Source organism: Mustelus asterias, chromosome 9, assembly GCF_964213995.1.
Source record: "Mustelus asterias chromosome 9, sMusAst1.hap1.1, whole genome shotgun sequence".
NCBI classification, from domain to species: domain Eukaryota; kingdom Metazoa; phylum Chordata; class Chondrichthyes; order Carcharhiniformes; family Triakidae; genus Mustelus; species Mustelus asterias.
Genome location: NC_135809.1, coordinates 107,711,266 through 107,729,163, shown reverse-complemented (window position 1 = coordinate 107,729,163; position 17,898 = coordinate 107,711,266). Strand labels below are relative to the sequence as shown.

Below are 17,898 nucleotides of genomic sequence, written 5' to 3'. Positions count from 1 at the left end.
TGCTTTCCCAGAAGTAAAAGTCATGGGGATCTTTTTGGGGAAAATTGATCTCAACATTATTTGCAAACTTCTTGGTTTGGGTTAGGTTGATTGACCAGGTTAAAAATTGCCCCTTAGAGTCCTGAGATGCGTAGGTTAGAGGGATTAGCAGGTAAATATGTGGGGGTAGGGCCTGGGTGGGATTGTGGTCGGTGCAGACTTGATGGGCCGAATGGCCTCCTTCTGCACTGTAGGGTTTCTATGATTTCTATGATTTCTTGCATCAATGCTAAGTTCCTTTGCACGTTAATTTGATGCCTTCACCAACCTGTTCAAAATAAGCAGGTTAGCACATATTTTACAGTAGAAAGAGAGGAATTTCTTCTGAGCAGATTGTTAAAAATGTTTTCATCCTTTCAGGTTTCTCATGCAATGCTAACATAATGACAGTAAATAAATGGGAATGATGAGTGAATGCTTGGGAATGAGCTTGGAAATCAAGAGGAACTAGTGGAGAAGAAGAAATAAATCTCACTCAATTTAAACAGGATTAGACAGGTAGATTCAGAAAGACTGTTTCCAATGGTGGAGGAGTCCAGAACTAGGGGGTCATAGTTTGAGGATGAAGGGTAAACCTTTTACAACTGAGGTGAGGAGAAATTTCTTCACCCAGAGAGTGGTGAATATGTGGAATTCACTACCACAGAAAGTAGTTGAGGCCAAAACATTGTGTGATTTCAAGAAGAAATTTGATATAGCTCTTGGGGCTAAAGGGATTAAGGGATATGGGGGGAAGGCGGGAATCAGGATATTGATGACTAGCCATGATCAACATGAATGGTGGAGCAAGCTTGAAGGGCTGAATGGTCTACTCCTGCCTCTGTTTTCTATGTTCTTATATTTCTAAAAATGATCTCAGGGAAAAGGGACGGAAATCTTGTGAACATGCCCATCGACATTAGCATCTCTTGTTGCAAATTTATCGTTCTTTTATCTTTTGTATGGTCACAAGCTCACTAACTAACTGGGTGGACTGGAGAATTTGTTAGGCTTTTTAATACTCTTGCTCTAGTAAGAGCCTTCCCAATGCCCAGCTGTATGATGATAGTGATATTGTTGTTTCTATGACCTTTACAGAACACATATGAAGTAAAATAGTCAAAAGGGTTTCTCCATGTTAACACCACAAAAGTGATACAATAAAAAGGAACAATTCACTGTAACTCCACCAGTGTTCATCAACATAATTAGCAGTTCGGTCTTAGTGAAATATGTTTTTTCCCTCCTTCTGCTGTCTCATAAATGATCTGGTGAATACAATGCTTTTACTGGCTTATCTTCAATTGGGCTCAGCCTTGGGAAGAGCCCCAAACTGTATTCTGAAGATTCTGCCTAAACAGCTGCCAATATGGGATATACACAGTAAGAGTTTTAACAACACCAGGTTAAAGTCCAACAGGTTTATTTGGTAGCAAATAATGCAGAAATAATGCAAATAATGCAAATAATTTGGTAGTAAATGTGCGGAACTTGGCTATCAGTACTGATACCATACTGATAGCCAAGTTCTGCACACATGAGGATGGCTTCAACCAGGATCTTGGGTTCATGTCACACTATCTGTAACCCCCATAACAACTTGCCTAGGCTTGCAAAATCTCACTAACTGTCCTGTCTGGAGACAATACACATCTCTTTAACCTGTGCTAATGCTCTCTCCACTCACATTGTCTGTACCTTTAAGGCTTGATTACCTGTAAAGACTCGCATTCCAATCATTATTTTGTAAATTGAGTTGTGTCTTTATATGCCCTGTTTGGGAATAGAACTCCCACTCACCTGATGAAGAGGCAGCGCTCCGAAAGCTAGTGGATTTTGCTACCAAATAAACCTGTCGGACTTTAACCTGGTGTTGTGAGACTTCTTACTGTGTTTACCCCAGTCCAACGCCGGCATCTCCACGTCATGAATATGGGATATCACATGGTTTAATACCTGTGTTTAAATTCAAGGGGTCTAATTTTTACCTGTAAAGAAAACAGGTGACAGTGGATCAATGACCCATTGCACATCTCTGCACCGATAGATATGGGGTCAGCTGCCACAAGATCAAAATCACCCTTAAATATTTTAAGAGATGCAGTTATTGATGATCTGATTGGCACAGTCAGCCATAACACTTCTTTACACTTGCAAAATAATTTGGCACACATCAGGAGTCTGACAAAACTTAAAATCCATCCCTTCACCAGTTTGGGAATACATTCATGATAAAAGTGATTCGTTTCACAACACATATCTGCGTTGTCTGGTTCAGGGTGGTATGTTCGCTATATACGATTCACCACAGCGTAACTCAAAAAATGATGTGCCATGCACACAAAGCAACGCCTTCGCTGCATTGTATCCAGGGCCAAGTAATGGCTTGTTCGTCTCAAACCAGCATGGTGCCATGTTTCAAACAGCAGAGAGTCACAAAGTGACACACAGCAAACTCAAACTGACATCATTAGGAGCTGATTGCTGGGGTTAGATCAGTCAGAAAGACATTGTGCGTGATTTCATCACCTGTCAGTTACGGGTATTTCACACTCGTAAAATAAAAGCACCGTAATTAACCTTTACCGTTGTGTAATTAACCTTTACCAATGTGTAATTAACCTTTACCATAGAGCACTGGCCAATTTCTTTTATTTACATTTATTACTCGCGATGGAAGATGGAATAGAATGGTGGCAGTGTGCAGGGTGAGTGTCTGGGGGTGGGTGAGTGGGCACACTAAAGGGGGCTGTGGGCTGCTTGGTGTCCCATGTGTATATATTGACGCAGAGCAGAATTGCTTTCAGCTGCGTTGTTACGTTTTTCTGATCAGTTTCGAGTCAGCTTCATAGATTCAACTTCAGTAAAAACGGTGACAGCAGCGTACATGTGCTCATTTCCGCCTTTTGAAACAAAATCCAATGACGCTAGCAGTTCAATGGCTATGCAATGTTAAATAACAGCCTCACAGGTGAGCTCCTGATCCCAGCTGGTTTGCTGAGGAAATGTCTGTGTGATAGAAGAGTGAGATTTCCACAAGCTTCTGCTTGGTTAGTTGCCTGCACTGAGTCAGGAGGATGACTTGTGACATCGGTCAGAAGGGAAGGGAGCCAAAATATTAACTGAGAGCGTATAACTCTTAAAAGGGACAAAGCAGCTCAAAATAGAGCAGAATGCATTGTGTGGGGCATAGGCTCGTAATAATCTTTCTAAACACGCTCCGTTACATATACGAAACAGTCTGAAAAAGGATTTTAAAAAACACTAACACTACATTCTGCATCCTCTCCCTTCCAAAGATCCCAGTTTAGGTTGATTGGCCATGGAGGATTAGCAGAGTAAATGTGTGGGGTTACCGGAATAAGGCCTGGGAGGGATTGTGATCGGTACAGACTCGATGGGCCGAATGGTCTCCTTCTGTACTGTAGGGATTCTATGATTCTCCTCTATGTTTTGTCTGTATAGCACACAAGAAACAATTTTCACTGTATCCCAATACATTTGACAATAAATCAAAAACGCCCAGCACTGAAAGCTGGAAACTCCAGAACTAAAATTAACCGGCATTGTACAATTAGCAAATAAGCTAACCAAGAAACTTTTTTTTGATCTGAACTTTGTTTGCAGTGAGCTGTCGAGGGCTCTATCTTATCAAAATATTAAATGATGATATATATCATGTCACAATACAGCACCTCATCTGTCTTGATGTGGGCAACACCATAGGGCACATGCCAGTAATATGTTGAAAATGGCAACAGGGTATGCAAACTTCACACTGAGCATCATCACATTACTATTGATGCAAAGTAACCTTGAAGAACCCAGACGCTTCTAATGTGCTCTTCTCACCTGCAACTTGCAATTGACAAGCACATTATAATCTGCAAAGTTGCCTGGACAAACACCAATTAAAATCTGAATAACGTGCCTCTGTTTGCTTAACAATAATTAGACTCTGCAAGCTTAAAAGGCCTCTGTTGCAGTTTAAAAGAATTATATACCTTGTGCATTACATGGTATAACACTTCTACGCTTGTAAAAGAGTTTACCACTTTTTTTTTACTGTCTGCAACAGCATAGGAAATTACCAGTATATAATAAAAAAACTCCAGACACTTTTAACACGCATCCAATCATTTCAATGCTCTGAATCCCTTGCATGGAGGTACTGACTCACGCGGGTATACATTCTCATGGGTGCTGGTTAGCCGGAAGTGTTTTTCATAAGTGGTTGATTTTTTTTTCTGAGTAAGCCTAAAGATTGACCAGCAGGTTTATCGGTAATCGCAGATGAGCCTGCTGTCAGTTACTGTAAGGAGTCTAACAACACCAGGTTAAAGTCCAACAGGTTTATTTGATAGCAAACGCCACTAGCTACTGTCCACACTTATGTACTTCATGGTAGTGGACAATGGGAATCTCAGCTGAGTTTTTTTTTGCTGTCTTAGGAGAGGGGCTGTCAGATCCAATTGTAGCACTCACTCAACTCTGGACAATGTTTGACTGATTCAGCAGAGACCAGGAAACGATTCTGCTCCATATAACTCAGTACTCTGTGGGGTGCAAGTCATCCCCAAGTCATGGGGGATCTGTGGAATGGTGCGCTCATTGAATTGTAGACTTTGGAAACAAAGGCAGCAGCAGCACGATGCGTTTCAGCAGTTGGAGCTTCCACACTGACTTGTTTGAACTTTTAGAAAAATAAATTTAAAATAAGAATGGAAGGTGCATGCCATCATAAATATCGTGCCAGCTTTACTGAGCCAATTGCTGCTCTTAGTGTACTTTCATTGTGATTCTACCCGGCCCTTTCTCCCAACCCTATTCGTTCTCTATCTACCTTTTCTATCCACTTGGTGCAATTTTGTTTTCATCCCCCAGTTGAACCTCCCTCCCCTCCAAACACACAGCCTTTCTCCATCCACTGCCTGTTGTTAAACCCTGCTCAAAATTATTTCCCTTAAACTGGAACTGCTCTCCATTGCCTAACACAACACCTCCTTACTAAGCCTCACCCGAGGCCTGTCCTCCATCCTCTTTTCTCCCTATCAAGCTGACTCTTCTCCCTCCAGCTCACTGCTGCCCTGTCCTTCTCCCTCCTCGCCTATTTAAATGCACCTTGCTCTGCCTTCCCCTCCCCATGAACGTGGTCTTTCAGCCCTGCCTGGGATTCTGTCTGATGCCTTTTCACCTCTGCCATCTGTATTATTTTTGTTTTTGGGGGGACTTAAACAGTGATTAGTGTGATTGGGGAGGGAGAATAAAAGGGCAGAAAAAATGTATCTTTTAAAGTGCGCAGTTTGGTTCACCGGTTTCCCTTTTTTATCACACACAGCGTAATGGTCACCTGGCAGCAAGTCATTAGCATTTCCCTCAGCCCCTCTCTCCTCACAAAAAAAATCCGCACCACATGCTAATTAGAGGTTTTGAATCTAAGCAACCTGTGTAAAATCAGACATTTTAATTTGCAGGTTTAATGGCTGTATTATGATAACTGGCTTTGAAATGTGCTTCTCGTGTTCCATCAGTGCAGACCAGATTAACAGCGGCTGACAAAATTAAAAACCTTACAATGTGACCTTTGCCTGGGATAAAAGGCTGTTTCATAACAATTTCCTTTTGTTCTTTGTTTGAGCTATTACTCCAAAAGGAGACTCCGTTTAATCTAAGTAAATGCATCATTACAGGCCTAATCCATGTCCTTCTGTCAATGTCTGCTTTAATTAAATGAGAAATGCCGGCAGAAAGATCTCACACACAAGGCTATGATTGGAGTGGGAAAGACTGGATGATCACATCGAGATTAAACCGAGATTTCACTTAATTGTTTTTTTTTGCATCCGCTTGTTTGTCTGTTAATTTACCAGGCAAAAGGGTTCTGGCCATCTAAACTGTGCTTATAGAATGTTGTATCACTTATTTTTGTTGCTTTCTCCCCTGTGATGAATAAAAGTAGGTGGGAATATGTTTTCAGACCCAATCTAGACGAAGGGTCATCTAGACTTGAAACGTTGGCTCTATTCTCTCTCCACAGATGCTGTCAGCCCTCCTGAGATTTTCCAGCATGTTCTGTTTTTTGTTTCAGATTCCAGCATCCACATTATTTTGCTTTAAATTTAACGCAATCAGGAGTTTCAGACTATGTCGTGAACTGCAGTCACAATCTGAAGACAGATAACACTAAACTTATGCAACAGGCTACCATCTAAAATGGGCTTTAACATTAATCAAGAATGACATGTGGCTCCTAATGGACAACCGGAAAATTGAAGTAAAGGCAAAATACTGCGGATGCTGGAATCTGAAACAAAAGTAGAAAATGCTGGAAAAACTCAGCAGGTCTGACAGCATCTGTGGAGAGAGAATAGAGCCAATCTTTTGAGTCTGGATGACCCTTTGTCAGAAAATTGGAATGGTGTTTTACCTGGACCTTGATTGTCCCTGTCTAATTGAATTAAAGACAAAATCCACAATTGAACCGAGTCTAAATGTACCTAACAAGAACACTGGGTTAGTGGCTGGAATCCCTCAAGAAGTGCTCTTCAAACTTTTCTCCCTAGATCATCTTCTTGCTCAGGTCTCTGCCCGAAAGCAGCTCCTCAACAATCATTTGGAAAACAACAGCTAAGTGCCATGACTTCCTTTACTCTGGGTGGGGCAAGAAGGCAGGACCCAAGGCTGGCAGGGATCAAACCACACCCCCCCCCCCCTCTCCACCGTATTGGCATTAATCATAGAATCCCAACAGTGCAGAAGCAAGCCATTTGCCCCATTGAGTTCGCACCGACCACAATCCCACCCAGGTCCTATTTCCGTAACCCCACTTATTTACTCTGCTAATCCCCCTGACACTAGGGTCAATATAGCATGACCAATCAGCCTAACCCACACATCTTTGGACTATGGGAGGAAACCAACGCAGACACAGGGAGAATGTGCAAACTCCACACGCTAGCTGTGTAGCCAGCTGAGCTAAACATGCCACCCTCCTCTGAAGATCAGCACCATTAATATTGCCACACTGTAAGTTTCTTTTATTTGTTCATGGGATGTGGGTGTTGCTAGCCATCCCTCATTGTCCTTAGGAGCAGTTAAAGAGTCAACTGCATTGCTGAGTGTCTGGAGTCAATGTAGACCAGATAAGGTAAGGATGGCAGATTTCCTTCCCGAAAGGACATTGGTGAACCAGATGGGTTTTTGCAACGATTGATAGTTTTATGAATAGCATTACTGAGACTAGCTTAGAATTCCAGATTTTAAAAAATAATAATTAATTTAATTCATCCCGCCACAGCATGTGGTGGAATTTGAATTCAACCCAGTAGAAAACTGGAATTAAAAGTCTAATGATGACCACGTAACCATTCTTGTAAACACCCATTGCGTTCACTAATGTCCTTTAGGGAAGGAAATCTGACATCCCCACCTGGTTAAGTCTATATGGTTGACTCTTAACTACCCTCTAAAATGGCCTAGCGAGCCAATCAGTTGTATCAAACCACTAAGAAGTCAATGAGAATGAAACTGGACAGGCTACCCAGCATCAACCGAGGCACCGAAAATGACAATCCTTTGTTGACTCTGCAAAGTCCCCCTTACTGACATCTGGGGACTTGTGCCAAAACTGGGAGAGCTGTCCCACAGACCAGTGAACTAACAGCCTGACATAGTCACAGAATCAGACCCCAGACACCATCATCACCATTCCTGGTATGTCCTGTGCCACTGGCAGGACAGATCCAGCAGAGGTGGTGGCACAGTGTTATACAGTCAGGAGATAGTTGTCTTGGTTCAATTCAGAACCCCATGACTTCTCATGGTTTCAGGACAAGCATGGGCAAGGAAATCTCCTGCTGATTACCATATACTGCCCCCCCCCATTGCCTCAGCTGATTCATCAGTACTCCTCCATGTTGAACGTCAATTGGAAGAAGCACTGGGCATGGCAAGGGCCCACAATGTACTCTAGCTGGCAGACTTCAATGTGCATCACCAAGAGTGACTTGGTAGCACCATGACAGACTGAGTTGGCGAAGTCTTAAAGAACATAGTTACTAGATTGGAACTGTGGCACCCCATCCATAAACAATTACTCCCTTCACCACTAACACCACTCCAAGAAGTGGTGTCCCCAGGTATCTCCTGTCCTTTCCCTTCTAATTGATAGTGGCTGTGGGTTTGGAAAATGCTGTCTATGGAGCCTTGTTGAGTTCCTGCAGTACATTTTGTTGGTGGTACACAGGGGTGGGTTTGATTCCCGGCTTGGATCACTGTCTGTGCGGAGTCTATACGTTCTCCCTGTGTCTGCGTGGGTTTCCTTCGGGTGCTCCGGTTTCCTCCCACAGTCCAAAAGACGTGTTTGTTAGGTGCATTGGCCATACTAAATTCACCCTCAGTGTACCCAAACATGCACCAGAGTTTGGCGACTAGGGGATTTTTAGAGTAACTTCATCACAGTGTTAATGTAAGTCCACTTGTGGCACTAATAAATAAACTTAAAACATCCTACAATACTATTTCAAAGAAAAGGGAGTTTACCCCAGTCAAAACCACTAATGCACATTATGTGGTCACTATTTAATTGCCGTTCGTAAGACCTTGCTGTGTGCAAATTGTATTTCTTATATTGCAACAGTGACTATTGGGAGGGATTCTCCGGCCTTGTCCGTGGCAGGACATGTTGCGTGTGAGAATGGAAAATTTGACTTTCCAGCCAAAACTCCATTCACCATCAGCAACACTGGAAAATCCCAGCTGCGAACAAACACACAAGATTCTGGCCATTGCCTGTAAATGCTTTGCGTGGTCAAGTTTTGGGGTTTTACAAACCTTAGGGGAATCTCTCCACCTCTCAGCTGGCATGAGGCAATAAGGGTGTAAGATGTGCAAGCAAAATCCAAGAGCTGTCTCTGACTTGCCTTCTACATGTAGGAGAAGCTGCCCACTCCCCATCCCCCACTCCATATTGTTCCCCCACTCCATATTGTTCCCCCACCCCTGTTCCACATGCACCCTACCACCACCCCACCCCACCCCATCACACATTCCTGCAAGCAAACAAAACCAGGCTGCAATCCCAACAGAACTGGGTTCTGCCTTAAATTCTGTCTTGCAACTGTCCCATCCTTAATCCTTGTTGGAATTTCAGGAGCTTTGTGTTTATTTAATGGAGGAGGTGTTACAAATAAGGAATTTTTAAAAGAAATTACTCGGAAATGCTTTCAAAAGAATTGCATGCAATTGTGCATTGAGGGAGAAGCATCTGACAAAGACAATGTAATTATAGTCAAGGGATAGTCTCCCCTTTGTTAACCTGTTTCAGCTGCATGTCTTGAAATTCGCTCCTGCCGTTTCAAGAAAGTTGAAGTAACTTTTAAACAAAAATTCCACAATAAAGCAGGTTGAGCAGTTTTGATCTGAGGAGCAACACCAAGTGGGGATCAAATAGGAATTGTCCCTTTTAAGCTTTTCTACATTTTCCAAATGCATATTCAAACTGGAGTCAGGAAAATAGGATTGATAGACAGGAACATTTGTCCCTTTAATCACACCATATTTACCAAATACGCTGAGTGAACGCGGGAAATGTGAGGAATATCCTTTAACGTAGGTGAATGGACCAACAAATGTTGGTATGAATGCACACATTTTCTGGGAATTCTATTTGAATTTCACAGTGGCAAGATGTAAGTACGACAAGCTCAGTGGGAGGACAGTGGGGGTGCTGGAATAATACTTTCCGTGTCATTAGCTGAAAGAAGTAAAAAATAAATGTTGGCTAACATTCCCACCTCTAGCCATTGACCTATACTGGAAATGCAAGCAGGTACTGTTCATGAACAGGATTGAGTTTGAGTGCGATGCTTCTCAAGTAGAACAGATCTCCACTCGTTTGTAGACATGCGTTACAAAGAATGACTATTTGAGGGAGCTCCTGGTGGCTCACAAGGCTCGTGGAATTATATTACACCCTTGACCTTCAGGAGAGGAAGGATAAGGGGTGTCGGGGGGTGGGGAGGGGTAGTGGGGGGAGGGATGGGTGGGCGAGGGTGCATCGGCTTTTTAAAAACTGAGCATTGTGTTCCTGGTAAGCATTTGAGTGATTTTCAAATTGAAAAAGCTTAATTTTCACCATTTAATATTTGCAACTAAATACAGAGGAGAATGGCAATTAGTATGAGGATATACTTCTTACTAATACGGAAAAATTCAAACCTTGTCATAGCTGTCATGTCTTCAGATATGGTGTAAAAATAATTAAGACAGGTTAGCTGTTTCTCAGGTAGATGCGGAATAAATCTCGGCAGCGAGAGGTTTTCTACTTCTCTCATTCTGCTCCCCCCCCCCCCCCCCCCCCTCCACCCCCTGCAAGATATCTGACATTATTTGATGTAATAAAAAGGGAAAGTATGTAACAGTCAGATTCTTAATTAATTTTGCTTGACTAGATGAAGATAAATGGAGCATTTTGTGGACTCATGTCAGCAAGGGAGGTCCACTTAATACTGTCTGTGTCTTTAGCCCTCCTTCTCTCACTCTCGCACTCTACCCCTTTATTTCTGCCTCTTTCTGGGTGTTTTATCTGGTAATTAATGATTCTGGGGCATGGTCCTCAAACAGATATTAGTGACATCTGTGCTTTGCCCTTTCCCATTTAACGTATTTCCTGCTGCCTTCAGTCAAGACCTAATGGAAATTTCAATTCTCGTTGCTAAAGGAGAGGGAATCTAGCCTGTGTATTTAGTTCTCTGAAGAGATCCAGTGACAGATCACAAAAGCCATGAAAACCTGGGTCTCAGATGCTGTCAGTTCTCTGTGGCTCCAGTTCTCTATATTAAAGAGTGTCACCAATGGTGGGAACATGCAGCATATCCCATTGATAACATCACAACGTAAAAATATCTTACCGCCTCCCTTGCTCTCTCTCTCTCTCTCTTTCTCTCTCTCTATCCTTCCTTTCTCCTGTTTTTCTTCTTTCCTCTTCTCTATTAGCTGTTTCTGAACAATTATAAAACAACAAACAAAGGCTTGTTTTAGCAGCTCCCAGACATTTGCTGTTTAAATTACCTTTTTTTCTGACAAAAAGTGACTGTCTGTCGAGAGATTCTGTAATAGCCCCTGTTGACAGTTCTGGATGGTGCGTGTATGGCAGCACAGACTGATCATTATGGTACCCATTCTCCAATCGTTTATTTTTTCAACTGTTAAACAATAGGTTGTTGATTGTGTGGACAAGGCCAGAACAATTAAGTTCTGTGTTTAATGGTAGACCAGCATTTTAATGCCCTCTCTTAATAATGGTCTCATTATTGTTTTTTTCTCCCTCCTTAGACTGGGCCTCGGGAGGAGGAATATTTTGTGGAGGTACGTCATTATTTTGCAAATTTCGATTAGCCCATCACGTTGTATGTGTTACACACACAAAAAAAAATCACAGCTAATTAAAGCATCCAGATAGGCCACCGGTATTCAAGCACATAATTTAAAAGGTGGCGTACTTGATTGGCTGGCTAAAAGGTGGCAAAAAGAGGGGATTAGGCCAGTTGCTGTGGTAACTCCCACTTCCCATCTGCACAGAACAATGCACTTGTGTTTCTCTCCCACCTTGGTGCAGAAATTGGTTTTGTTTTGAGAGGAAAGGGCTTTATAAGGAATTGGAATTCAGCCTAGCAGGATGGAGTTTTAGAGCTGTTAGAGCAGACCACTGGGGATAACAGAGATGAAAGGTCACGGCAGACTCCAAGGACACCAAAGGTCACTGCCTCTTGCAACAATACTTTGTCTTCTGTGATTTTCAGTTAAATGAAAGGTGCTAGCTCGTCAGGAAACAAATCCCTCAGCTTTACCAGGTGGACTCACTCAAAGAGACTTACAATTCACTGTTCAAAGAATTTAAAGGAGCCTTGCTTTTTGTTGAGGTTTTATTTATTCCCACCACTCGCACACATCAACTTATCCTTTAGCAAAGAAGGCCAATCAGCCATAACCGTCTCCAGATTTTTGTGATTCCAGCTTCGATCTCTGTTCACTGAGCAGGACTTGTGTATAGTCGGCTATCCTGTGCTCAGCCGAAAGGAGTTCCGCCTAAATTTCTCCATGGCTGGTTTCCTCATTACTGCTGTTAAGAGGGCACACCACAACTCCAGTGAAGTTATGGTAGTATGGGGCAGCACAGTGGTACAGTGGTTAGCACTGCAGCCTCACAGCACCAGGGATCCAGATTCGATTCCTGGCTTGGATCACTGTCTGTGGAGTCTGCACGTTCGCCCCATGTCAGCGTGGGTTTCCTCCGGGTGCTCCGGTTTCCTTCCACAGTCCAAAACACATGCAGGTTAGGTGGCTTAACCATGTTAAATTCTCCCTCAGTGTACCCGAACAGGTGCCAGAGTGTGGCGACTAGGGGATTTTCACAGTAACTTCATTGTAGTGTTAATGTAAGTCTACTTGTAACACTAATTAATAAATAAATAATAAACTTTAGTGAGATACCGATGGCCATGGGAACCTGCGGGAAGTTAGAAGGGTTAAGACTGTGACTCATTTCTGGATATAACCAGCAGGCATGCCTGGAAGGAAGGGAATGATATTGACATAGACTGACATAAAGCCTGAGACTAAACATCAATTGTCTTCTACCTTTTAGGTGTTAGCTATGGTTCAGTTAGTAGCACATTTGAGTCCAATTTTTTGAGCACAAAAATCAAGGCTAACTGTTCCGGGGAGTCGCAGTTTTTTGGATAAGATATTAAATACAGGCCCCATTTGCTTTCGCAGGTGAATGTAAAAGATCCAATGGCATTTTTCAGAGAAGAGCAGGAGAGTTATCCAGAGTTAGCCTCCTGGCCAATATTTATCACTCAATCAACATCACAAAAAGTAGATTATCTGGTCAATATTATTTGCTGTTTGTGGGAGCTTGATGTGTGCAAATCGGTTACTCTGTTTCAGACATTATAACAATAAATACACTTCAAACATAATTCGTAGTCTTTAGAGTGCTTTGGCATGTCCTAAACTATGGGCAGCACGGTGGCACAGTGGTTAGCACTGCTACCTCACAGTGCCAGGGACCCAGGTTCGATTCCCCGTTTGGGTCACTGTCTGTGTGGAGAATTGCACATTCTCCCAGAGCAAATGGATTTCCTCCAGGTGCTCCGGTTTCCTCCCACAGTCCAAAGATGTGCAGGATAGGCGGATTGGCCATGCTAAATTTCCCCCTTAGTGTCATGGGGACTTGCTAGGGTAAATGCATGGGTTAATGAGGATTGGGCCTGGGTGAGATTGTGGTTGGTGCAGATTCGAGGGGCCGAATGGCCTCCTTCTGCACTGTAGGATTCTATGAAAGGTGCTATATAAATGCAAATCTTTCTGTTCTCGCTTTACCTTACACTCTGGGAGAACATTGAGTTTTTTTTAACTTTGTGCATACCATCAAAGGAGTTAATGGATATAAAATGCAATAATGATAATTGATATCTTTTCTTGCATGATGATCATAGAATCCCTAGAGTGCAGAAGGAGGCCACTCGGTCCATCGAGTCAGCACCGTCTCTCTGACAGGATCCCACCCAGGCCCTTTCTCGTAACCCCATGTATTTACCCTGCTAATCCCCATAATCCACACATCTTTGGACACTAAGGGGCTATTTAGCATGACCAATCACCTAACCTGCGCATCTTTGGACTGTGGGAGAAAACTGCAGGAAACCACACAGACACAGGGAGAACGAGCACACTCCAGAATTGAATCTGGGCCCCTGGTGCTGTGAGGCAGCTCCAGACAGAGAAAAGCTTTAACAGAAATAAAGTGAAGGGGATAAAACAAAATTGATCATTTCATTTCAGCCTCAGTCGTATATCAAATGATTCAGGAGTAAGGGAATGGGTCTAAAAAGCAATGAGGAAATTATTTGTGTCTGTAAATTAGAACAGAACTCACCTCCTGGCCAACCAAGCTGTGACTGAAACACAATATAAACCATGCATTCCGGCTCCATTTTACCCCATTGAGACAGTTCCCTTTGTAGAAGAAAATAAAGTTTGGAAGTTGTAGTGACGCATGTGGGCTTTTCAACATGAGCTGTGGCACAAGATGGAGTATCAAGTGATTGAAAATCATTTAAGCAAATCTTCAGATATTCGATCAACCCGAATTGGCAACCATGGTTATGAGCAGGTTGAGAGTGGGATAATATTTGCAAGTCTGCTGATGAGAATTGATCAAAATTATTAGTAACAAGACCTTTGGCAGCTGGTTTACATTTCAGAAAATTTTGCACATGATACTTAAAAAGACTGAACTATCTGGTCAAAAGCTAGACAGGTGGCATCCTTTGTTGTAGATCCATTCACTAAAGTGGTCAGAGTGAATCCATTTTCCTTGTACTGGGTATCGTACTAATTCATGATATTTATGAATGCAATCAGAAGAACAATCAGGTTATATGTAACAATAAGCAACATACAAGGGCAGCATGGTGCACAGTGGTTAGCACTGCTGCCTCAAAGCACTAGGGACCCAGGTTCGGTTCTGGTCTTGGGTGACCGTTTGGAGTTTGCATATTCTCTCCATGTCTATCTAGGTTTCTGCCGGGTGCTCCCGTTTCCTTGCATAGTCCAAAGATGTGCAGGTTAGGTAGATTGGCCATGCAAAATTGCCCCTTAGTGTCCAAAGATGTGTAGATTAGGTGGATTAGCCACAGTAAATGTACATGTTTATGGGGATAGGGCGAGGGCCTGTGTGGGATGCTCTTTCAGAGAGTATGTACAGTCTTGAAGGCCCAAATGGCCTCTTTCTGCACTGTAGGGATTCTATGGTTCTATGGTGGGGAAGTTTTCAGAAATGATAATTCAGGGCAAAATTAACATTCACTTGGAAAAGCGATGATGGCGACAATGCAGTTGATAAGGACTTCCAAAATTCATCTTATAAAATGCCATGGCTTATCAGCAATGTTGAGGCCCATGGAATAAAAGGGACAGGGGTGATATGGATACCAAATGAGCTGTGTGACAGAAAACAGAGTGGTAAATAGTTCTTTTTTTGGTTAGGATTGCTGCCTCACAGCGCCAGGGACCCGGGTTCAATTCTGGCCTCGGGTGACTGTCTGTGTGGAGTTTGCACATTCTCCCCATGTCTGCGTGGGTTTCCTCTGCGTGCTCCAGTTTCCTCGCATTGTCTAAAGATGTGTGGGTTAGGTTGACTTGCCATGCTAACTTGACCCTAGAGTTAGCGGGATTAGCAGGGTAAACATGTGGGCTGACGGGAATCGGGCCTGGGTGGGGTATTGTGGTCGGTGCAGAATCGATGGGCCAAATGGCTTCCTTCTGCACTGTAGGGGTTCTATGAAAATGTAAGCAGTGGGGTTCTCCATGGGTCAGCACTAAGATCACTATGTTTCTTAATATATATGAATGACCTAGATTTGGGTGTCTAGGGCAGATTTCAGAATCTGTGGTTGACTCAAAACTTGGAAGAATTGTGCACAGTGATAAGCTTCACGGCAGGCTGATAGAATGGATGAACATGGACAGGCTGGTGGAATGGACATGGCAGATTAAATTTAATGCGGAGAAATATGAAGCAATATGCTTGGGAGGAAGAACAAAAAAAGGCAAAAATGAACTAAAGGGTGCAGTTCCAAAGAGGGCGCAGGGACAGAGACCTGCGAGTATGTGTGCACAATTCATTGAAGGTCACAGGGCAGGTTGAAAGAGTGGTTAAAAAGACATACGGAATCCTGTGCTTCATAAATCAAGGCATAAAATGTAAAAGCAAGGAAGTTGCAATGAAACTTTATAAAACACTTTAGTTTCAGCTGGAGTATTGTGTTCAGTTCTGGGCAATGCACTACAGGAAGGCCTTAAATAGTATGCAGGAAAGATTTCCAAAAATAGTTCTATAAAGATCTTCATTTAAGAGGACGTATTGGAGAATCTGGTGTTCTCCTAAGTTTGAGAGGAGATTTGATGGAGGTATTCTAAGGGGTCTGCACAGCATAGATAAAGATAAACTGTTTCCTTTGGCAGAGGGGTCAAAAACAAAGGGACAAAGATTTAAAGTAATTGGCTAAAGAAATTAAAGATGACATGAGAAAATATTTCTTTAGGCAGTGAGTGGCTAGGATCTAGAATGAACTTCCTTAGGAACGTGGCATTTTCCACTGTAGTTTTCAATAGGAAAATGAATGAGTACCTGAAGAGAATATCTGCAGGAGGGTTTTAGGGAAAGGGCAGGCAAGTGTGGCAAGCTGATTTGCTCTCACAGAGCGGCAGCATGGATACCACAGCCTGATTTCCCTCCTCTCTGTGCTATAACCATTCAATGATTCCGTTGAGGTGCTTTTACCTGTGTGCTAGCGAGGAATAGTGTCAAGGGCTGCAAATTATTAACAGCAATTGTACAAGTCGTGGGGCTCACTGGAACCACCTGCTGAAATGCATTACCATAACCATTAGACTAGGTTAAGACTTAATACCAGGCCAAGGATGTAGTTTGTATGGTTCTGCTCTGTAGCAATTAGAATACGGTAAGAAGTCTCACAACACCAGGTTAAAGTCCAACAGGTTTATTTGGTAGCAAATACCATAAGCTTTCGGAGCACTGCTCCTTTGTCAGATGGAGTGGAAATATGCTCTCAAACAGTGCAAACAGACAAAATCAAGTCGTAGAATACTGATTAGAACGCATTCTAATCAGTATTCTGCAACTTGATTTTGTCTGTTTGCACTGTTTGAGAGCACATTTCCACTCCATCTGATGAAGGAGCAGTGCTCCGAAAGCTTATGGTATTTGCTACCAAATAAACCTGTTGGACTTTAAACCTGGTGTTGTGAGACTTCTTACCGTGTTCACCCCAGTCCAACGCCGGCATCTCCACATCGCAATTAGAATAGGCATGACTACCTAACTCTGCAAGATTTTTGTTGTGGTTTGATTAGAACAGGGCCTTCTTCCACTTGTGGACGTGTCATGTGCCAGCTGAGCATACCCAATAGCAACTGGGCACAAGTGGCATTCATAGTGATTCATAGATCAGGTTCACATTAGTGCTGAGAGGAGAAAAATGGGACACATGGTACTTTGAAGCTGAGGTGATGAATTTTTATTCTAAGCATTCGAGAAATAACAAAACATCAACGAATCTAAGGGAAAGGGCCTTGCACATCAATAGTTGTAAACACCAAGTGATGTGTGATAGATAATTTTGAGTATCTAGAATTCATTGATGTGTTTTTTAAAAACTTAAATAGGAATTTTACTTTGTTTGTTTTAAATAGATACAATGAGAGTGAAGAAGCTTTGCTTTGTTAAACTTCTGAGGTTCCGAAATAGTTCCTTCTTTTATAATAGTTGACTCCTGTGTCTGCTGCTCATACATAACTGTTGCTACAATTCTTTATTCTCTTACCCAGCTGCAAGCTGCTTTGGAATAAACTGGTGTCTGCTGAAAACACAATGGCCCTCTGTAAAATCCAAATGACTTGTGTATTGCCAACATGATAAACAACTGCTGCATGTGACAGTGCCCTACACTAATGTCCTTCACTGGGAAAGAGAACTGAAGACTTTAAATAACTTTATTAACTTTTGTTTCCTGTGTGGTGATGGCATTTCTATGATCTAAATATTAACATGCAGCACTACATTATATAATGAGACTCTATCTGCCTTAAGAGTCAACTGTTGTTTGGAAGATAATGACGTGTATTGGCATTTTATTTCCTCTTCAATTTTCCCCTCTTCTCTCTTGAAAGCACGGAATCATTCTGAGGTGAGGCACTGTGGGCACTCTCTGTGGAACCTCACCCAACTGAAGTGGCCGATAATAATTTGTGACTGTAGGAGACCACACAACTGGCTTCAGCCCCATATAG

The 17,898-nt window shown here is 42.5% G+C and overlaps 1 protein-coding gene across 19 annotated transcripts in view; it reads left to right on the top strand.

Annotated features, from left to right (window-relative positions):
* sox6 (SRY-box transcription factor 6) overlaps positions 1 to 17,898 on the top strand; it is a 636,409-nt gene that overhangs the window by 191,136 nt on the left and 427,375 nt on the right. For 17 of the 19 annotated variants that reach the window (XM_078220775.1, XM_078220771.1, XM_078220766.1 and 14 more), the window contains one exon: positions 11,353 to 11,385. The exons of the other annotated variants lie outside the window; for them this stretch is intronic. Coding sequence is in view for 4 of the 17 variants with exons in the window: in XM_078220766.1 (XP_078076892.1) it covers positions 11,353 to 11,385 (33 nt within the window). In the remaining 13 variants the exon portion in view is untranslated. Of the gene's footprint in view, positions 1 to 11,352; positions 11,386 to 17,898 lie in introns of those variants that run through there. 19 annotated transcript variants of the gene reach the window in all.